General features: G+C 41.2%; 1 protein-coding gene across 5 annotated transcripts in view; it reads right to left on the reverse strand.

Annotated features, from left to right (window-relative positions):
- Nucleotides 1-22462, reverse strand: part of CREBBP (CREB binding protein) — a 73560-nt gene that overhangs the window by 24612 nt on the left and 26486 nt on the right. For 2 of the 5 annotated variants that reach the window (XM_065732448.1, XM_065732445.1), the window contains 13 exons: nucleotides 17633-17882; nucleotides 17015-17128; nucleotides 10979-11221; nucleotides 10273-10372; nucleotides 9643-9789; nucleotides 9070-9187; nucleotides 6363-6555; nucleotides 6134-6187; nucleotides 4887-5011; nucleotides 4138-4323; nucleotides 2562-2978; nucleotides 1726-1905; nucleotides 1308-1494 (listed from right to left, as the gene is read on the reverse strand). In XM_065732448.1, coding sequence (XP_065588520.1) covers nucleotides 1308-1494; nucleotides 1726-1905; nucleotides 2562-2978; nucleotides 4138-4323; nucleotides 4887-5011; nucleotides 6134-6187; nucleotides 6363-6555; nucleotides 9070-9187; nucleotides 9643-9789; nucleotides 10273-10372; nucleotides 10979-11221; nucleotides 17015-17128; nucleotides 17633-17882 — 2314 coding nt within the window. The remainder of the gene's footprint in view (nucleotides 1-1307; nucleotides 1495-1725; nucleotides 1906-2561; nucleotides 2979-4137; nucleotides 4324-4886; nucleotides 5012-6133; nucleotides 6188-6362; nucleotides 6556-9069; nucleotides 9188-9642; nucleotides 9790-10272; nucleotides 10373-10978; nucleotides 11222-17014; nucleotides 17129-17632; nucleotides 17883-22462) is intronic. The other 3 variants (XM_065732446.1, XM_065732447.1, XM_065732450.1) reach the window with 3 other exon arrangements.

The following is a 22462-nucleotide window of genomic DNA, read 5'->3' on the forward strand; positions in this document are numbered from 1 at the left end:
AAGCCACTCAAAAAGACAGTCCTTTAAGGCACAGGTGAATCTTTCCAAACATGAAGACACCTGGCCACTATTTGCTAAATGTTGATCTGTGTCCCAGATCACTTTTGTAGAGCATATCTTCATCCTTCCCATGCTATCAGAAGTCTCAAACACCAATGGAAAATGAAACCAGTGTAATGAATGAAAAAACATGAGATGAGTTTCATAAGCAGTTTTAAGATACCATAAAACCCTTAATCACACTTCACTGTATTTGCTCTTGAATACCACTTGGTTTATTTTCTATTTAAATGCAATCACTCCTTTGAAGTTGGATGAACTTCTCAGTGAGAAAATGGCTCAATTTAAAACTGCATAGGCAGTTGTACCTGCCTGAGCTGCACACACATTACACTCTGGCTACTTAGTGACAGTATTTCTAAGACAAGAATTTTGTTACTAAATGAGGTGCTGGAAACACACAGTAACCCAGACTGAATCACAAGAATGACACAGTATAGCTCTGCACAGACTGACTCTGTAAGAACCATTTACTTGCAAGAATACTTAAGGAGAAGAAATGATTCTTCCCACTTGGAACTAAACTTGTTTATAAACGTTTGAAGTAGGCTCTGCAGTTCGCTCTTGTTTGGCTGGCAGACTGTGCTACAAACTGAAATTAACAACTACAGGAAAACGCACTTCACTGTAAGAAAATCGTGTCTAATAATGAAATGCAATACAAGGCAGATACAAGAGATCAACATCTAAGCTGTACAACCTAAAACTTTATGATTTCTTGATCACATTCATACACTGTAACGTTCTTCTAATGCAAGTGTAGTCTCCTTTGAAAGAAAAGATGAAATGGAATGTAGCTTTCCTTTTTTCTTTGACACATTATATTGAAAGCATCAAGACAGCTAAGGTTTCTGATTCCAAAACTTAATTCATTACAATAAAGAGTAATTTCTTTTTGGCCGTTTTCTTTAGTAATGGATATTTCCTGGTTACTGCAAGCACTGTATCTACACTGAGCTCCTGTGGAAGAGCATAGGCCAAGATGTAGAGGGAGAGATTCATGCACATCACCTAAGCAGCAACCACTCCCTTACCACCTTAGTCCTTCCGGGCAGAAACTGGATGATGCTGGCACCAAGAGCACAACACGCTATTCTCACCTTTAATTCAAGTAACATTAAAGGAATCCTACTTTCAAAAATAAAAGTTTGTGTTCCTGTCCTCCCAGCAGGAACACAAACTGCAGAGAACAGAAGGGTTGTATAAAATAATGCATGCAAGAAAAAGGGATCAGTTTATATACATACTTTTTTTGCGGGGCTGAGATGGTGATGTGGACTGTGAAGTGGTTCCATTAGTGCCACTTTCCTCTTCCTCTTTAGCATCTACTTTTATTTCAGGCTTCTTTTCTTCTATTTCCATTGGCTCTTGTTTCAGTTCAGTTCCATCTGCTTCCTCTTTTGTTTGTGAAGATCCTTGTAAATCCTCCTCCACCTTAAGAAAGGAGGCAACAAGACACATCGTTACATCTATGACTCAGGCTTCAGTCCGTCAAATATTAGCTTATGAGGCTGTCAAAGCACTCTCCATCCATGGCTCTCCTCAGGACAGTTACTTTCCAGTAACTACCCTCTTCTCACCCCTTAGCTCATCAATCCAGACATATCATTAAGTGCTTTTAGAGCTATCACTGCTTTCAGTTAAGCTGTATAGAATCTCATTTACCTCAGTCTTAGCTTCCACTTGTGTCTCACTAGTCTCTGGCTCAGTTTCTTCAGTTTTAACTTCTGATTTGCTTTCTAGCATTGGTGCATCTGGTCCTAGTTGCTGGGAATTCGTATCAGCACTAGCAACTGAGGCAGGGGTGGGGACCCTGTTATCAATACTAGCTGCTGCCTGGGATAGCTGTTGTAAAAACAGTACAAAAGAAAGACACTGCATATATAGAAATATTTTCCTTTACTAAAAAATGAACAGCACAAAAAAAAAAAAAAAAAGAGACATGAGATGATATTCTAAAACAGTGCAGAACATGGATATAGGAGCTCACTGTAGTCAAGTTTCTACAGAACACATTCAGTAACTCTGTTTTACAGAGTAAAAGCAAAGGAAGATTTCTGCTCCAAACAAAGAGGCTTCTTTTACAGAGAAAACACCTGCCCAGTAAAACACGGTACAATCCTTGACATGTGCATTCCTCCTGACTATAATGCTCAGAAGAGAAAAAATCTAATCAAATTTTATGATCAGAAAAGATTGATTCTGATTAAGGCCAAATATTGTATCAGGCCTGATATTCCTCATCTTTCTAAACACTGCTGCCATTTTTATTTTGAGCAGATTGAAGTCATTCATTATGCCCCCCCTCCTTCAAACGATGCTGAGATAATCTGAACACACGTTTTTACACATCTGTATAATGAATCCTTTGCTCTACAGTAGAAGCTACTATGGACAGCCATACAACACATATGGATTCTACACATTTCTGACGTGGTGCTATACATAGGGAGGACTTCTGTGCAACACCACTACACAAAACACAAGTAGCTGATACTTACTGGAGTGCCAGGTGGCTGTGCCTGCACAGATGTTGGCTGTTGCTGGGATGGCTGAGGGGTTGGCACAGACTGGGGCTGAACTGGGGTCTGAGGCTGCGGTGTGACTTGAGCCTGTGCTGCAGTCTGCCCCGTAGGCGTGCTTTGTGTCTGGGTTGCGTTGGGAACAGAGCCCGGGGTCGGTGTAGGGGTTTGTCCTGAAGATGAGACTGGTGTGGATGGTTGAGTGGGTGCTGCTGGCTGAGGAGGAGTCATTCCAGTTGGTGTTTGGTGCTGAATAGGTGGCATCCCAGCAGCGGTGGACACAGGAGGTGTAGTTTGATGCAGAGGTGGCTGGGTCACTGGTGGGCATAGCTGACCACTCTGTGGTCCTAGCATGTTCATGGAGTTGGGAAGAGCAGCACTGGGAACCTGCCCCTGCTGGAAGGAGAGAGATTCTCTTACAGACACATCACTCCCAAAACTCCAGGAATCACAATTAACATTTAAGCACTGACATAATCTTTAAAACATGCCTAACTACACTACGCAGATGACTGTGCCCTGATTTCTCTAATCATTTTTGTCAGCTTTTATTCAAAGAGCTCCATGCTAAACTTAGCTGTGCTTCACACGTCACTTTACATGAACACTACTGGCACAGAGGAGGAATCCTCACAATCTCTGAGTAACACAGAAACCTGCAGACAATCTCTACATCATGTCATTAGCTGGGCAAAGGTCACACTTTGCATACATAACAGTTTCAAGCAAATACACACTCTACTGCAGGAGGTCAGAGCAGTCCTGCTCTGGAAAACAGTTCAGTGCATTTAATGCCTACCCCATCACTCAACACAAGATTTAAGATGTTCTTTTTGTTTGTTTGTTTTTAGTTTAAACTTGCTTCTATATTGTCTATCTAAACTCAGTTTTAATGAACTAAAGGATTCTTCTTTCTTTCTTTTTTCCCCTGAAAAAGTTGGTCAAGTAACTGAATCAGGGCCCAAGAAACTGTAGGTGCTTCATCATTAAGCTGCTGAAAACCTGCACTGAGATAGCTCCTGCAATTTAAATTTTCTCTCGTTTGACAATGGACTAGAGAGCCCCAGAGGTCTCAGCTAACCTACCTGCATACCAAGCAACAAACAAACAAAAACAACAAAAACCACCCAACAAATCTCTTGTTGGGAACCATGTACACCCTGGCATCATAAGCTATCTTTTACTTCATCGACAACTATTACAACAGCAACAAAACAATCTTGCTGGAAAATGTTTTCTGCTTGGAAGCAGCAAGGTTCCCAGCTACTTTACTGCAATTCTTGATTTAAAGTTGGCTAATGAAGTCTGCACAAAACCAGAAGTGCATGCTCATACATGCCCCATAAAATAATTTCTAATATTCCCCTAAACATCTCAACAGCACATTTTTTAGAATTTACACTGAGACACTGCCCCTGAGTTAGCATGTGGAGGTAGAACTCCTCAAAGTCAAGATGACTGCAACAGACAATGATACATAGGGATACACAAATAAAATACACCGGACCAAAATAATTAAAAGCATTTAACCTGGATATTAGAAAATCCACTCTACCTGTGCCACCCCTGCCTGGGCTGCTGACTGACCCATGCTGACATTGTTCACATTCATAGCCCCCGTGGAAGCTGGAAACTGATTCTGGGGCAGGAATTGGTTCTGGGTAGGAGCCTGACCCATCATGTTGGAATGGGCTCCCATCATGTTCTGTGGCTGAGGCATTCGGGAAGGAGACATTGCCATCTAAAAATTAACACCAGAATAAAGATGTTAGCATTTATGTAGCAAGACAAAGGAAAATACCAAAGTAATGAGCCAAAAGATGTGACAAAAAATAAAAGGAAAACTGGCTTCAGTAAACCAAATGGAAGTGGGCATAAACACATAATGTTAGCATTTGTTTCATGGTATTCAAGAGGGAGTTACTTCAATACAATCTATTATTTAAAGTGTTAATAATTTGAATATATGGGCAGCTTTTTTTTCCTGAAGAATAAAAACATGTTTTCTTGGAGGAATAAAGAAAGTACATATACTGAAGAAAAACAGCTCCTGAAAGGGCTCAGCTCTTCCACACACTTGCAGAATATTGCAACTCTGATATTTACCTCTCCAAAGACATCTCTTTTAAAACACGTAAATAGTGAAAACAAATGCCTCAATAGAAGCTTGACAGACTTGGTACATTTTCATGAAATTATCCTACAATTTACAGTACTGATCTGTGACATGGCCTTTTCAGAACAGCATTACACTGTTAAATATTATCAACCAATTTTGAGAAGAATTTGATAACAAGTACGAACCGCAGGAACGGCGCCCATGTTGTTCATTTGTACAGGATGGTTCATTGGAGAAGCTGCACGGGGTCCCATGGGTGCTTGTGGCATCTGTACATTCCCTATGGACATGGGGTTAAACTGATTCATTCCTGCAAATGCACCCCCAAAACAGCTCATTAGGAACAAGTCATTAGAAATTACCTATGTACACTCTATTATAAAATTCACATTTCTTATGGCTAAAATTAAGTGCCCCACACATCACCTTTTTCCTTGAATGCTGCTTGAATTACTTGGCTTCAGAAAAAAGCCAAGATACAAAGAATATTTAGAAGACCGTCTGTCAGGGAGTATATAACTAACAGTGGCTTAAAAATGATCAGGAGTGTGGATGATCTGTAAATACACGATGCTGTATGTATGTAATACCATAGGGTGGTTTCTTGATATAGAGTAATCTGGGATACTCTTTTGGGGGAAGCTGAAACATCTAGAAATCTGAGACTTGTACTCTTCAAGAAAAGCTACCCCACGATCCCACAGCAGCCTAAATTAGTGATGGCAAACATCAGTTGCAGGAATAAACAAGAATGGCTTTTTAAATTGGCCTTCCCACCACAAAGCAAGACAGAATATTGTCAGTTACACATATTCCAGGATGTGCAGGATTAAAGTGATATGTTTCCAGCTACAGGTGTATCTGGGGCTTATTTAATGACAGAAACATACCAAAACACTCCTGCTCCGCAGTAAGCATATTTTAAAACATCTATTATTATCTATAGTACTTCTCCTTGCCCTTTCCTGTTTGAAACAACTGAACTACTTCCCAGTGGCTAGCAAAGTACGAAGTACCTACTGACTTAGATTTATGTTAGATATAAGGAAAAAATCTTGTACATGAGGGTGGTGAAACACTAGAGCAGGTTGCCCAGTGATGAGGCTGATGTCTCATCCCTGGAGTCTTTCAAGGTAAGGCTGTATCAGGCCCTGGGCAACCTGACCTAGCTGTGGCATCCCTGTTCAATGCAGAGGAGTTGGACTAGATGGCTTTCAGTGGTCCCTTCCAACTCTAAGGATTCTACAATTCTAAGACTGCACTGAGACTGCTACTGTCTCTCACAGCATCAACACAGAATAATGCTGAAAAAGGGAGACCCAGTAGTTAACCCCCACAACTGCAATTCCGAGAGAAAAAGAAATGATTAGCATTTCCCCTAATGCATCATTTTGCACCCACAAACTGCTGCTAGAGAAGAAATTATAGGTACCTTGAGAAACCTGCATTCGACTTATAGGCACAGTTGTCATGGACATAGGCCCATCTGCAACAGAAACAGAAAAATGGTCAGAGAGAAAACTTAGCATCAGCACACAAGATTAGCCTACAAAGTGCAAGGGCACACACCCTGCAAGGCTACAGCCAAAGCATAAGAACCAAACAACCCTGTTGTCCCACTTTGCTTTCCTGGGCCCCTACCCTGATGCAGAAGCACTTACTGGGAGGCCGCACAGGCTGTGCCTGGCCCATGGCAGCAGCCACCTGTGGGATGCCAGGGGGCTGAGGTCCCGGCGTCTGTAAGGCTGGCTGCGTTCCCAAGATCCCTTGTTTATGCAGACGAGATCTCCGCTTCTCTTCTAGCTCCTTTTGTATCTTATAGATTTTTTCTGCTAATAAGTGATAGTATTCATCCTAAAAAAGAAAAATGGCACTGACTATCAACTGTAGGAAAGCAATGACAGAAGCCGAGCAAGTCTACCTGAATACTCAGCTGATTTGGTTTTGTTTCTGTTTTTAAAGCATGCACCTGCCAAGCTGAACAGGAACTATTCCCTTTCAGAACTGTCAAACTGAGACAGTCTCATCCCTGCTTTAATGCAGAAAAGCACAACCAAGCTTCCAGGAAACACTTAAGAGACTTGGCTTCATGACTATTCTCCACATCTACATTGTGGAGATTACACAGAATCACAGACAAAGGAGAAGACAACCAGGCCTATTGCTTGGAGAAAGCAATGTGTTAATGATTTATAAACAGTATTTTCATAACCAGCATTTCCACCAATCCAGAGATTAAAAAAAATGTCCCCAGAGATACAGTCATGCTCAACAAACTTCTGGAGACAGGTGCTAAGGAAGATCAATTTTTAAACATAGATGGGAACCACTTTTCCTAAAGAGTCTGACTACTGAAAGGAATTGCAGGGAATAAACAGAAACAAAACCCCACAGCAATGGAGAAAATCAGTGCAAAATAATCCTCAGGCACAGACAGCTGAACACTACATCTACACAAGACAGAAAAAAAAAATCAATTTCACTGAATCTATCCTGACAACAGATCAAATAAGGCATCGCACTGCACAGCAAGGGAAACAATTCTGCTTGCCAGCAACTGCTGGACACATCTGCCAAACGTGAGATTACACACCTGTTAAAGGCAAAAAATAATGCCACAAAGCCTCAAGATCACATTTATTTTGTGGGGACATCCGTGCTCTTAAACCCAGTGTTAAATGGAGCAGAGTCCTAGCAATGTACTTGTCTCAAGATTGTTTTATCTTCATCAGACTGAACTAGAATTTGTTATTACAGCAGGATCCAGTTCACTTCAGAAAATAAGGACGAGATGAGTATCTCTCATGAGTCTTGTTAAGAAAGCCCATCTTTCTGCTGTCCAGACTAAAAGCACTAGGAGCCCTTTTTCCACTTGGACACTTTTTTTGTAACTTCCCACTTGTGCATTTAAGATTGAGCTACACCCACATTACAAAGACTCCTGAAAAGGGATGTATTTACAAAGAGCATATACTACTATGCAGTTTGGCACTGTATACTGACCCGTTTTTCAGTGTCAAAGAAAAACTAATGCTCCTCAAGAAGAACGATCCAATTCCCCACGGAATCATTTAGAATGTCTTAACTACCCCCCCCCCCCCCCTTCTTCCAAATTCACTGCTTTGGAGCCAAGTATGTTAGACCAATTCCCATAAAGCAGACTTGTGCCAACAAGGCTCTGACAGCTGTTTTACGTGGTAAAGAGAAGATACTTCTGGGTATACATGTTTGACAGAGAAGACATTCAGTATTAAAGCCAGAAGTCTACTACTCTTATTCTTACTGACAATGCACAGAGATGCATATGTATGCCTACGAAATTCTCATTTTCTCTCAAGTTTTTATCTGAAGCTATCAGAGTGCTCAAGGGTGATGACCCTTGATCAAACACACATCTACCCAAGCTCTGAGTAGCCAAAAGGAAGGTATGATATCGTCACCAACACAGAGTTGGTGGTGTTACAAGTACAACCACTGCCTATAGGAAACAGAATTCCCATTCAATTTGATGCTCTTCTGGGAGCTGATCTGAGAGGAGCAGAATAAGTGTTCTGTCTTAACTGGATGTCTGTCACACAAACAATGCTGACTACTCTCTTTACTTAACTCTTATCTAATGACAGTACCCCATGATTCTAAATGGGTAAGATTTCATAAGCTATCAGCACAGCACTATTTTTACCTGATGAAAACTTTCAGGGAGTGGTTCCTTGAAGGTGGCAGAACTGCACTGATATACAGAAACAGTATGTTCAGTGTGTCAATCAACAGGGTTTTGTTCTCTGAGTAATACAGATTTGAGCTGACACCTCACTGGGGACAAGGAATTCATGAACAGGTAATTCTGACTCGTTTCCCATTCACAAGACAAACACAGGCAAACTGATTTCTTATTCTGTTAGTTGAAACTGCTATTTGTCTTAGCCAAATCATTCTCAATGCTGCTGAGTAGCAGAGAAATTATTGCAACACTAAGCAGCTTAACATGGCTGGGTCCAAAAAAAAGGTCTGATGGTAACAGGCATCAGAACTCTTATCTACAGAGATTTTCATAAAACAAAATGTCAGCAAGGGAAACATCAAGAACTGTAAGCAGTGCTCAAGTTTTCATGCACATCAGTCAGACTTTTAGGAGGAATGGAAAATGGGGCAGCACAATGTTTTCACGGACCTGAAGGAGGCAAATGATTTTGGAGTGACATTAATCAGATAGCATGGGGTCATACAAGCATTGTCACAGACAGAAAGCATGACTTTGTTCATCAACAGAACAGTGAAATAGTTCTCTTGTGGCTTCCTTATGCTTCTAAGATTTGCAATATTACAGCTCTTGACCATATTCTGAATACCCAGACTGAAGCAGCATACCCTGCTGTTGGCAGATTCATACATATCTCCTTCAACTTTCCTTGCATAAGCCACCAAGTTCTCCATGCGGCGATCCTTCAGTGCTGCTGGATCCGGAGTAGGGAAGATGGCTTGGACACTTCAAGAGATAAGAAAGAATAAAAGAAAAATTCTTCAGAGAAAAACTAATAATTCTGTACAGCTTCATAACCTTCACTTGGCACATTTCCTTATACATCAGAGATGCAAAAGCATCCAAAACTGATAAAATGATATCTACGTTGTATTATTCCCCACAAGTTTAAAGCAAACTCAGTGATAAAAGAATGTGAGGTTTGACGATCTAGAATCTGAATACTTCTGTTTACTACAGCAGAACAAATTTACTAGCCATATAAACTACACCTACTCCATCCCTTAACGAGCAAGAAGAACGAACTGGAGAGTTAAGGACAGTAGCTCACTATTCAATGGTACAGTGTCAAGAGCATCACTACTTTCTCCTTAGCAACTTTTCAGCTAGGAGAACTACAATACTGAAATTATTTAAAAACATTCAGGGAAAAAAAAAATGTGGTCTTGGTGAATACTTACAGTTTATGCACTAAATGATTGCGCAGGTCCTGAGTGACATGTTCATGCCATGCTTTCCTTACCCCGGTACTAGAAGGAGGTGCAGCCGTTGGCATTGAGCTGAGGTTTCCAACATTGCCAGAATTTGTGCCATCATTCATTAGGGGGCTAAAACAAAAAAGGAAATGGACTGTTAGAGTACAAGAAAGTAAGTCTCTAAAGTATGCCTGATGCAAAAATAGCTTTTAAGTAATTGCTTTCATCACTTCTAGATACTGCATCAAACATTCTGTAAGTAAAATACCGATACCAATAAGCTACAAAGCATACAGCAGCAAAGCTCGGGAGCTCAGAAGACACAGTGAAAAAAATCACAGCTGTTAAGGTATTTGTACATCTAAAAATACAACATATTCTTCCCTTTGGAATTTATTTAAAACTGCTAAATGTTCTGGGGATCTCTTGGGGGACCTCTTCTGGGCATCTCTAATGCGGTGAATGTAGAACTGAAACATGAAAGAGAGTAACTATAGATGTGAGTGATCTTCTCAAGCAGCAATGCAATTAGTTTCTAAAGCACGATCTTTATTTACATTCATAAAGCATGTAAATAAATGTTTAAATGAGGAAGAGTGAAAATGTGTGCATTACTTATTTGTCCCAAGGGATGTTGGAAGAGCAGTTTCAGAAATTAGACTAGCTTGCTGGTCTGTTGTTATTCCTCCTGCGGGAAGGTTCATCTGGTTGGCTCCTTTGAGACAAAATTAAACATCATTGGTACCTGGTTCACTATTTTGACAACAGAAGCACAAAACTGCATTTAACAGACAAAACTGGTTAACAAATAGTGTACCGAATAAGCACTTCTATGTTAGTATCCACTATGGTGCATATACACAGCTATTTCACATGCCAATTCCAGTCTGAAGGTCTCTTCCTAGGAAAAAAAACTAGTCTATGCAAATTCAGAAGTCATACACACTTAGTATTAGTTCTAAAAGGTAAAAAGTTGTTAAGAACTAAGTTCCTGAAAGAAGATAGCATTTGTGATAGAACAGCCTGCTAGAACAGAGGAAACAACAAAAATCCTCATGGAATTCTATCCAATCACCTTACCCACAAAAAACTATGGACTGTTTTAGAGGGAACTTAATCCACTACCATTTGGCAGAAGGCATATATACACAACTTTCTAATACTCAGATGTGAATGAATAGTAGTGTTTGAATAGTATAATTTTAAAGTTACTAATCAACAGAAAGTCACCACTCTGTTTCCATAAAATACAGTTAGTCCTAAAAATTCCACAGCTTAATTTATTTCAGTACCTTAGTTTCTTCACATTTTTTCCACCTACCCAATGCATTAATGGTCCTCATTTGCTGGTGAGCCTGAGGTTGTGCTGGCTGTTGGCCTTGTACCTGGGGCTGCAACTGTGTCTGAGGCTGGTTGCCATATGGGAGCCCAAGAGCAGCGTAGGCTCGCTGCATGGAGCTGGGGTCAATCGGATTAGGATTACTTAGTGATGGATTATTCTGCTGGCCTGTTCCAACTGAACCAATGGAATTCTGCATTCCACCAGCTGGAGACCCTAAGAGGGCTATAAAAAGAAAGAATAATAGAAAATGAAACATCAGTGAGGACAATCAAAAACACGATCCCATAAATCAATACAACATGCATAGTTACACGCCATATATTCTTGTTCCAAAGGTCTGAATGATGCCTGAGATGCCAAGTGGGAAACTGACTCCATGAAGCCACAGGACAGAAACTACCACAGCAATTAGTATGTACAGTCTGAAGAAGCACTGTAAATTTTAAATTACCATAATACACGTGAAGTATATTTAACCTCCAATGTGAGGTTCGATAAGTCTTCTTGGAAGGGCAGACTAAGGAAAAAAAATCTCTACTTCTTTCCTTCTCACCAATCCTATTTTAGGTCAAAATATTTGGCACCAGAAGAGAGATCCCAAATTAAGGATCAGCACAAATACAGCGTTCTTGGACACAAAGCTAATACTGAACATCTGTTGGTAGGAATTTTCATTCTCAACAGTCATCAGATGAATTCTCTGAAGTATGAAGAAGTTACCCTATAACAAAGTTTCTGAGAGAGCTTGAAAGCCCTGGTAAGTTGCAGATAGAATCTAAAACAATGTGGAGAGTCAAAGCCTGCTGCAGGTTTTGGTAAGCAATTCCATCATGGCATTTAGGTACTCAGTAACCTACATGACCACCACAACCAACTGACCACTTTCACCACAAAGATGTATGGAAGAGCCATTTCCACCTGAGACAGGAAATTGAAAGTACAGGGAAAAGTAGTTTTATACTAAATGAGAACTGAACAAAAATCTGTATTCCAGCCCCACTTCAGCTGCCATTCCAAGCAGTACTGTGCTTCTCTGTGAATGACACATGGAGTACCCGTCACTCTGGAGACACTGCACAGTGGTAAGTGGGGTTCTCATAAAGGAAAACATACCCACATTTTCCCCCTCAAGTAATTAAGGACGTAATACACGCTAAGGATTTGTGATCCAAATATTGCAACGATAGCTTTTAATACAGCAACAACAGCAGTTTTACTGAAGCATGGAGAGGCATGTGGTTAGAGAAAAAAATAAGTAAATCAGGAAAACAGGCCTTCTGAGACACTAAGTGCATCCTAGGCTTTCTTAAATCCTTACCACTACGGAAACGGATATCACTGAAAATGATGCACGCATTTTCATATTCTGCCCAAGAGAGAGGAAAGGAAAAAATATAACAAAACCAAAACTGCCACGCGTATCACAGAAACAGAGTTTACCCTCTCCAGATGGGAATTCAATTCTACCTCATTTTCTAACAGCTACGGACAGAGCCACTGATCCCACTCTCTGCCACCAGTCCCACAGACACTCAGTGACGGCAGAGGGGATACTCCAGTTCTTCAGATGAATGTTCCTGAACAAGGAGCACAGTTCAACAATTCTAAAAGACATTCTGGGAGGAAAAAGACTCCTCCTCACCAGGATTTCTCTATTTCTGAAATCCTCAAAATGCACAAGACCGCTTAATCTTGCAGGATGTGCACACGCTCTCTGGGCTCATGCAATCTATGAGAAAGATGCCTTTGCTCTAGCATCAGCCAAGAAATAGGCTTGGAAACAGCCAAGAAAATGTCCTGAACAGGTTAAACCACACAAAACTTGTGGCCCTTTGGGATTCCAGAAGCCTTGGAGGCTGCTGTGACCACAAAGGACTGTTTCAGGACCTAATGAACGAGCTTGTAAAGAAAAGCAGAAGAAAGGATGGTATTTCTTGAAGAAGCCATGACAAAAGCCCACGTGCTTTCAGTGTTGGTTGTAAATCAAAGCCACATCTCCATGGATGCAGCACAACGAGCACAGGTGAAGCTGAAGTTTGTGAACAGCAAGAAGGCATCTAGTCACTGCTCTGAGGTCAGCCAAGCACCTCCCCATTCCTTGTGCTCTTCCATGGGATTAAAAAACAAAACAACAAGTATTCTTAGAAAACCGATACCCCTTCCTACAGAAGGAAGTCCTGGCAACCTGACAGAATCCAAGTGGTGGGAGATGAGTATAGGCAGCACGCAGGCAATTCACAACACTAATGATTTCCAAGAAGTTCCACGCGCGTGCACGTACCTACTGAAGCATGCAGAACTCCCCAGATTTGGTAAACAGCCAAACACTGCTTCAGTGCTTCAAACTGGAAAGGCTTCTTTACAGGACAGCCTGCATTCTTACAGCTAGAGGTATGCTTACCAGGCTGAGATGTGGGCCCTGACTGCCTGGGGTCAGCACTTCTGTGTTTCATAGCTCAATAGCAAAATGCATTACGTATTTTCACAATAGAAGTAATCCGACTTTCAAGATGTCCTCTTTGTTTATTTTCACTGCTTTTATATATATATGAATGCATGACATCATCTCAATCTCTCCAACAAGATGGAGGAAGACAGTATTAAATTCCACACTGGACAGATCAAGTGCAAATTAAGTCCTCTGTGTCCAATACCAGAGGAAATCAAGCCAATCAAAATAAACACAAAGACTGAAACAAGCAGGAGTTATCAAATCAGCTTACTTGCTACACGGAGCAATGTCTACTGTGATTTTTCATTAACTGCTGTTTCAAACATTGCTAAGTTCAAGACAACTCCATTCTTGTTCAAATGCTTTAAAGACAACCAAGCTTCTGTCACAAACTCACAAGTCCTCATGGATCTCAGGAGTGAAGGTGCATACAAGCAGAAGTGAAGCGGCAGTTATACAGACTTCTTGGCCATACGCATTAGGATTCAATCTAAATGACCAAGCTCCCTTACCTACAGAATTCCAACATCAGTGTGCTATGATACTGACAGTCTAACTGTACGTGTTTTCTAGAGGCAGCCCCCCTCAACTCATTAATTTTAAATTCAGAATCAAAATGCCATTCTAACTGCAAATGGCCAGGACTTCTCTAACCTGACCGTCTCACCAAAGGGAAAAGATTAATACATTTGTGGTAAGTCTGTTCTAAAATGTTTGCTTTGTTTCCATACTTTGGAATTAAAACTCATTCAGCAGTGCTGAAATGCTCTGTCCTGCAGCTCCTCACCCTCACCATTACATCCCTTCTAAGAGGTTGGAGCAAAAATTCTGCTGGGAACCTCTGCACCAGGCTGTCCTGCACCCAAAATGAGGCAAGTGCACAAAAGGTAAATATACATGATCAGTGGACTGAACGTTGTATCACGGATCAAATCATGGGTGAATAAAGACTACACAAACAACTTAAAGAACTGTCAGCATCACATTTTATCAACAGTGCCATTTAAACGTGGTCTTTTTTTCTTTTTCTTCTCAGTTGAGCAATAAACTAAAAGCCTTCACGTTACATTGCCATCAGTCAACTGACAGAACTGCATGGAATAACTGCTAGCTGGTTGGTCACCACTGTGTGTGATTTCCAGCACATCAAGGGGTTTGGAGAGGGTTGAAAAGGGTATTCTGTTTGCAGAACTTAGTTACTTACACTAGGACTTGACCAAACTGGATTTAATTTCCAGCTTCCACAGGAAACAGGCTCCAGTGAACAAGCTGCTGCTCACTGTCTCTGAGCACGTATTTCCCTGCACCCAAATAACTTCCTTCTCCACCACAGGTCAGTACCTGGATATTTGACATCCACAGCTTGATTTTTCACAGCCCATTCCCTACAACCTCCTTCCTCAGCCTGCTAGTACTGAATTTCTTTTCCCCCATCCCATTCTCACTCCTCATTTCACAGTCCGTATCATCTGAATTTTTGGCCCTGTGTGCTCTAAAATGGCATATTTTTCAGATGAAGATTAGTTGTCTCAGATTTAATCTCTTAATTAAGCTTTTTCCATCTTTATTTATATTTTTTTCCATGTTCAGCAATGCCTCATTAATGCTTCAGTAATAAAGAAGTACTTCTTATCAAAAACAATCCTCAAAACCTCAGGCAGCTGTACCAAATTTCAAGTTATTACTTGCAAACACAGTCCCTTAACCTGTTCCAAAGAAAACCTTAAATTCACATATGCAAAATAACATAGCTTTTTGGCAGCTTCTCCCGAGGCCCTACCCTAACCATGGTACACATGAAAAGATTCATTCGGAACAGGAAAAACATTTCAGACCTGTCCTTTGCACTTGTCCTTATGTGTCCTGTTAGCAAGCCACATTCCTGCTCATAACAGCACAAACATCCCTGGAAAGAATCTGGAGTGAGACACCTCTAAAGAAAGAGCTCCTTTCTAACAAACTGAAAATCAGGATTTCGTCAGCAGCAAGCGTAACATTCCCAACTTATTCTGCCACACAGAGATCCCTCTCTCCTCTCTCAATTAGCAGAAGCTGTAATTATTTGCTCCTAAGAGAACATACATTCTCTTCAGTTCTTACGCTAACATAGCTTAGATTCATCTTCATCTGATCAAGCACAGCGTTTTCAAATGCACCTATTAATGTAAATCGAACTTTCCTGGATGTCTAAAACGTGTTATACTTTACAATACACCTAAACAAGTAGTTTTAGCATTCATCTTCAATCTTCAAACAATCCATGAGGTCTCACATGTATGACTCAAGACCTAATTCAGGCTCACAAGACTTGCACACTGAACAGTACAATTTCATAGCTACTGCTGTTGGACTATCAATTACTTGAACAGAGAGGGAGATTTTTGCATTTATTTTCTCCTGCATGTAACAGGAACACAAAAGGCTGTATTTATTTACCCACTGTAATTCTACTGCAGTTGAAAAAAGACACTCTATTCCATCTCACAATGAAGTTACTGGACTGTTTTTTGGTAAAGTTAGCTAGGTTGTACGAATGATGCAAAAGTAAATACTGCCCATACTAGTTTTTACTGAAGCTAGTATTAAAAACAAAAACAAATGAACAACAACAAAAAACAACCAAAACAAAATAAACACTTCTATTGTGTTTGGTAATAACTGTGTTGCATGAATAGGTTATGCACAGACTGTGCCATGCTAGAAAGCAAAGCTATCAGCACATTTTTCAGAGACCAAACATAACTAATCAAGTGCAACAAATTAGTTATCACACACAAGAAATATTTTGTTTGTGAAGGAGGTATCTGGTCAAACAAAAACAAAATCCTTACCTCCTCCAAAGTAGTTCTATGACTTAATTTTTTTAATTAATATTTTTGGAGGGAAAAAAAACTCTCCTGAAATTATAATGACAGCATCCTTACTGGTTAACATGGACAGACTTAACAGCTTTTTTTCCCTTTGCCTTAATCTCACCTACACTAACAGCTCTTCTCTATCCTCCAAGGTTTATTACCTTTCCTCACTGCAGTCTCAGCCTAAATGGAAATTAGCAAAGCACTTCTGATACAACTCTAACTTACAAGCTTACAAGTCCTTCAGCTATTTCCCACTTCTTAATCCTTGTTTAAATGCACTTAGGCATAACATTACTTTGAGTTCTAAAACTTCTGCATCTCTGCAGCCCAGTTTGAAAAGAACCTAACCTAAGCTCAGTATTTTCTGTTTCAGAGCAAGAGGAAGAAACGCCCTAGAAACCAACCATCCCTAAACATCAGTTACAGCTAAGCTATAATGAAAAATAGGCATGGGCAAAACCACGATGGTTTGCAGACATTCAGCTAGTGAACACCAGCATTATATAAACTTATTAAGAAGCCCAGACCATATATTTTTCTGTGCAAGAATACAGTTCTACAAACATTTTTAATTACTGTTAAATAAAAATGCTAGTAAGACTTCTGGAATCTTAAAAAAAAAATAACTTATTCTTACACTGAACACACGATCAACTTCATTTCAACAGTATAACATCATTGCAGCAGCAGAAAACAGCTACTTACGCTGCTGGTTTCTCTTGTCACTGGCGTTTTTCAAGGGAAGGCACACAGGACAGTCGTGCCGAGTACAATTCTTCCAGTGGGAGATGATTTGTCTCGAAGAAGCACAATGAGCAACTGCAACAAGGGAAAGCAGTAAGATTAAGGGCACTTCCTAGTTAACTGGTATGAATAAACTCTACATTTTTCAGTGCCATTCTACTCTCTCCTCTACAAGCAGTATTTTATGGATGACTAAAGACAGCTAAATGCAACTAAACGTTTTTGGGACTTACGACAATGTCACAGTTAAGTGTAGGAAGCAAATGAGCTTAAGACATTCTCCATGACTGAGTTATGAACAAACACATTACAAAAAGAAGATGAAAGGTTCTTAAGGCTACTGTTGGTGATATCCTACTCTGAAAGGCAAATACTGCATTATGTTTCCTAAACAGAAAAATGCAGAGATCAGGAATGGAAACCAGGTTAATGGTAATGAAAAAGGGAGACTCTAAGTAGTTACTACACTCATCTGTGCTGAGTACAGGAGTCTTCTTGAGAAAAGAGAAACACTGCTGACAGCTACCCATGAAACAGCACGTGGCACGTTCACGAGCAGCTCCAGGAGTGTGCTCTCACCTTGGCAGGCCTTCCCAGCCTGGCAGTGCGTCATGTGATTGAGGACATTTTTCATGGTCCGGCAGTGTGGGAGAGCACAGGCTCGCACCTCTCCGTTTGCCTGCTCACGCCTCTGACATTTGTGGGCATGAAGCAGCAAAACCAACTGCTGCTGGATCAGTTTGCGCTTCTCCGGGTCTGCTGTTGGTCCAGTTGCCATGGCCTGCGTTGGTACTATGCCCACTTGCTGTACTTGAGTTTGCATCTGGGACTAAGAAAAAAACATATAGTTTAGCATTCAAGTCTCCAAGTCTGAATTCTGATCTTCATCTTGTATAGTAATTTGGGCATCATAAGACCGTCCTTACATTACAGGTTCCACGGAGTATCACACCACTCCGCAGCATTCTCAAACACGTTGTATTCTCATTTCAGAGCATTAAAAGCATATTGAGAAATTCTTCCGTTAAAAAATTTGCATTCAGTATTTTTAATTAAAATGACAACCAGAATCTTCAGTTTATTTGACAGATCATAACTGCAACAGGTACAAGCTCCACTGTCACCATTATGTTTTAGTACTGCAGGTGCTACACACATAATACCGTATATAAGACGCTTCAATCCCAGTTTGCTCTAAATGGGATAAAGAGTAGGTCAATAGAAGAAGACCATGAAATTTACATGACTGTCTCAATATAGTACAATAACAAAAAAGCTGATTTTCCAGGTCTAAATTAGCACTTCTGCTCCTCACAAATGAATAGTGACGTTCCTTAGGTAGCAAAAAAGTTCAAGGTAGCACACATGTAGTTTTCTTCCAGAAAGGGTCAACTAAATCAGGACTCCAGTACGTCCACTGAAGTGATATAGAGTTTACTACAGAGCAATGCTAGGTTGTGTCAGCTCTTAGAAACTGCTGCTTTCTATGTCCAGCATCCATTCCTCACAGACACATTTGTGCAGCCATGCCCAAGTCCTGCCTGATGGAGCTGGCAGACACATTCAGACGTCAAGTCCAAGACATGGCTCCTAATGACTGCAACACTTCCTTATCACATCATTTCCTCAGCACAGACTTTGACGCTTTTTAATTAACTACCTTCTTAGACTTCTGAAGGGACAACAGATGTAGAAACCCTATCTTGAGGATGTTCTTATCCCAGAGATGAATCCACTCACCAATGACAGCTTCACTACAAGCAGCAGACACAGCAAAAGCACTTAAACCCATATGATTCAGAGCCTGAATTAATCTCATGGACAAAGATTAAACTATACCAAGGATCACTTTGATTATGTGCTGTTACCAGAATAACACTGTAAATTCAGGTTACCAGCAAAAAACTTAAATTCCCAAGCTACCTAAGAAAAGCTGCCATTTAAAACACACAAGTACAAAGTCACAACAGGATTACACTGGGGACGCAGCAGGTGAAATGCTTCAGTGCTGTCCACAGAGCTATTGACCAAAGCCTGCTTCCTACATTTAAGGGTAATCAACCTTATGTGACAGGATACACCATTAGCAGCCTACCTACTTCTGACCTTTGAGAAACAATTTTCTGGTAGGAGTCACTGGAAAATACAGTAAGAGAAAAGAGGCTGAGGCAAAGCTATCTACTTATGCTCCCAGGGCACGCAGATATGATTTTTAAGCCTTCAATTTCTGCTATGAACAAACGCATGTGAGCAGACAGGTTTTTCTGAAACAATCTGTAGGTCACAAATAGGAAATAATTAGTTCAGCCAATCTGCAGAAAAATACAAGTGTGTGCCAAAGAAAATCTTGTTGGAAGTGATGCTTTCATCCCAGCCAAAGAATTGTTTCCCCAGTCAAAACCTACTTCTGTTACTGCTCTACCAGTGAACAGGCACAATCAGTGCTTTCTGAGCACTGATACAATGCCCAGACCCAAAGGGGTTTTCTGAGCAGAGAAGAACAAGCAATTTTGATCAAGCTGAGAATGCCTGCAGATAGGAACAACCACAGTACTCCGAGTTCTGCCAAAGCTCAACAGGTTTACGTCAGTCACTGCTTCAACCCTGCTAAGTCCTACAAATACAATGATCTCTTTCCCATCTCACTTCCAAGGCACAGCTGTTTCAGGAAGTTGGTCTCTTCCCTTCTGACTTTCAAGAACAGTCTGCAGTGCAACATGGGAGATGTGCCGGTGCCATGAAGTCACCCAAAGGGACAGAAACCCTGCACAACCAGCAGGAGCCTTCACACAAGTGCACCCCAGTAATGAGCACCTTTCTCAGCAAAGCAGGAAATTCAGGCACCACTGCTCCTGCAGCCCTTCAACGGTCAAATGTGTGAGCAGGAGATAGTTCTGTTTCTCTTGCCACCTTGCTGATCTCCACCACAAATCAAACACACCAGTAACTGAGAGCTGGCCAACAGCCTCTGACAGGTGAAAGCTTCGTTAACCAGATTTCTAGGAACACAGTAATACAACATCTCTATAGTGTGCAACGATTAATATCATTTTAAATTATGGAAGCTCTATATCCATTCCTCAGGACTGCTCTAAAGAGCACGAACACCTTGTGCTTCTTGGTAGTGCAGATGCGCAAGTACCTCACGCTCATGGATGCAGAGGATGCAAAGTGCCCTGGCAGCTTTACCAAGATGACCAGTAACCCTCTGAGTTTTGATGTGCTTATATTCAAAAGCATTCACCATCTCCTGAGATCAAGCACCACCAACTACTTTTCTGAGAAAAGCCAGCACCAATTTCAGTAGCATTGGCAGTCTCTCAACAGGTAAACAGCTTCATACATAAGTCACTGTCTGTCAGTCACACTTCTATACAGCGTTACATTTTTAAAATAGACTTCCATAAATTCTTCTTATCCACGTGCTCTTCCCTACTCCCTGATGTTAACAGAAAATTGCCTTCTGCCATCACTGCATTAGACTAAACTGCATTAAAAAGAATGTTTGTTAGTTCTTTAGGATAGGTTTGTGATCCAAGTGAGACCAGACTGAGATGATGAAGGAGCTGCTGCCACAGAAGATGCTCATTTGGATAGAGATGTTTTGCTGTGCAGAACTTTCATTGCCCTAACAAGAAAACAGGCTGCGTCAGTATGTCGGTTAGCACTTCATATTCAGGAACATCTCAGTCTGTTGCCATCCAGGGCTAAGAAAAGGTGGTTACTTATCAGTCACAAGAGAGTTGTTGCACGTCATCCACATGTGCATTCTATCAATTAAGCCTCTAAACACCAAGCCTTGTGGTGCCTGCAGCAAGGCTGCACTCCACCTCTGCTCGTGTCAGAGCCGCAAGCACAGCATACCTGAAAGAAGTCCTGAACCAAACACAGCCTCAGAAAGTAGCTGTCTTCTTTGGCGGGAGATCAGCTTTGGTGGTATGTCAGCCTGTCAACAGGCCAAACCTGAGAGCCTGCAATGCAGTTTGCAAGTGAAGAGAGGCAGGGTGACACTTCTCAGCTCCCGCACCCAAAGGCGACATGATGCACAGGCCTGACATGATCAGTGTGCTTGAAGTCCAATACTCATTTCTCTATTTTAACAGCTTAAGCAGGAGGGAAAACTCTGGTTTTATAGGAGAAGGGAGGGCTTTCACATCAAAAGTGAAGAGCAAGATTTCAGTCTTTCAGCTTTCACCCACTATCTAACTTCCATCTCTGAAGCTGGTACTGGGGAATGAGCCATATAAGACCTCGTAACAACCACGGAAATGAGAATGCTCTTATGGTCGTGCCACAGAAGGAACCCTTCAGACTGCCCTCAGTGGCTTTTAACCCCTCAAAGAGTTTTCTTCCAAAGGCAGCAAATGCCTCACTCTTATGCAGCTGAGCGAGCTGGGAATCAATGTCTGTCTTATGGATTCACTTTTGGGGTTTTATCTCCTTGTCTCTGGAAGCTCTTTGACTCAAAGAACAAGTGGCAAGAAGAACATGTGAAATAAGTTTCAAAGCAACAAAAAAAGGAGAAAAAACAAAAAGTGATTTATCAGTCTGCATACAAAGTCCAGCTCTTACAGACAGGTAACAAGATTTTAAGAGGGTGATAAAATGAACTGAGGAATGACTAATATTACAACCCCCAGGTAGCAAGTCTACGGACGGCAGATGAAAGGGGAGTGGGTAAGTGAAGGAAAGCCATGTTCAAAGTGCCTATCACCTCAGCTGGTGGAAAAGGGCAGGGGTGGAACTGGATATTCCCCACCATGCTTCTCCTCTTCTCCAGCTCTCTTTGTCAGCCAGGCACTGTACCTACAGACGGTACAAGAACTAGGATGCCCCACAGCTCTACTTGTGTTAATTAAACCTGGCTTTGCGGTTTAAAAACTTTCTTCTCTTACTTAACAGGCACACAGCAAGACATCTTATTCCCATCTTAGCTAAAGAACCTTGTTTTCCTCTCTTCTGATCAAAATCATCAACAAAGAAATCCAAAGGACACAGAAATAAACAGAGACAAGGGAAAACTCAACCCAACATTGAAAGGCATGCAGCTTAGCAAGAGATTAGGAAAAAAAGAGCAATATAAGACAAGCTGCTCCAATTACAAGCAGAGAGAACTGAGAATAAATAATTTTGTTAGCTTTTAAAAAGTAATATTCTCTCAACTCCATCTGCTGGTCAGAAGGGTAACTGTGAAACCATGCTGGTGGTAGCCAAACTTCACCTGCTGCCTCCTAACCCATCCCAAAATACCAGATGCACTGTTGACGGCCACAAGGAAACCACCTATCCCCATCCCTGGGATACACAGTGCTGCACACACTGCAAAACTGCAGCCAATTCAATGGGAAAGCCAGCAGGGCTCCTCTTGCTGACTGCGTGCCCCAGAGCCCACGAACCCTGCAAGCAGGA

The sequence above is a fragment of the Cyrtonyx montezumae genome, unplaced genomic scaffold (assembly GCF_038088225.1).
Source record: "Cyrtonyx montezumae isolate F1298 unplaced genomic scaffold, pur_monq_1.0 scaffold_16, whole genome shotgun sequence".
NCBI classification, from domain to species: domain Eukaryota; kingdom Metazoa; phylum Chordata; class Aves; order Galliformes; family Odontophoridae; genus Cyrtonyx; species Cyrtonyx montezumae.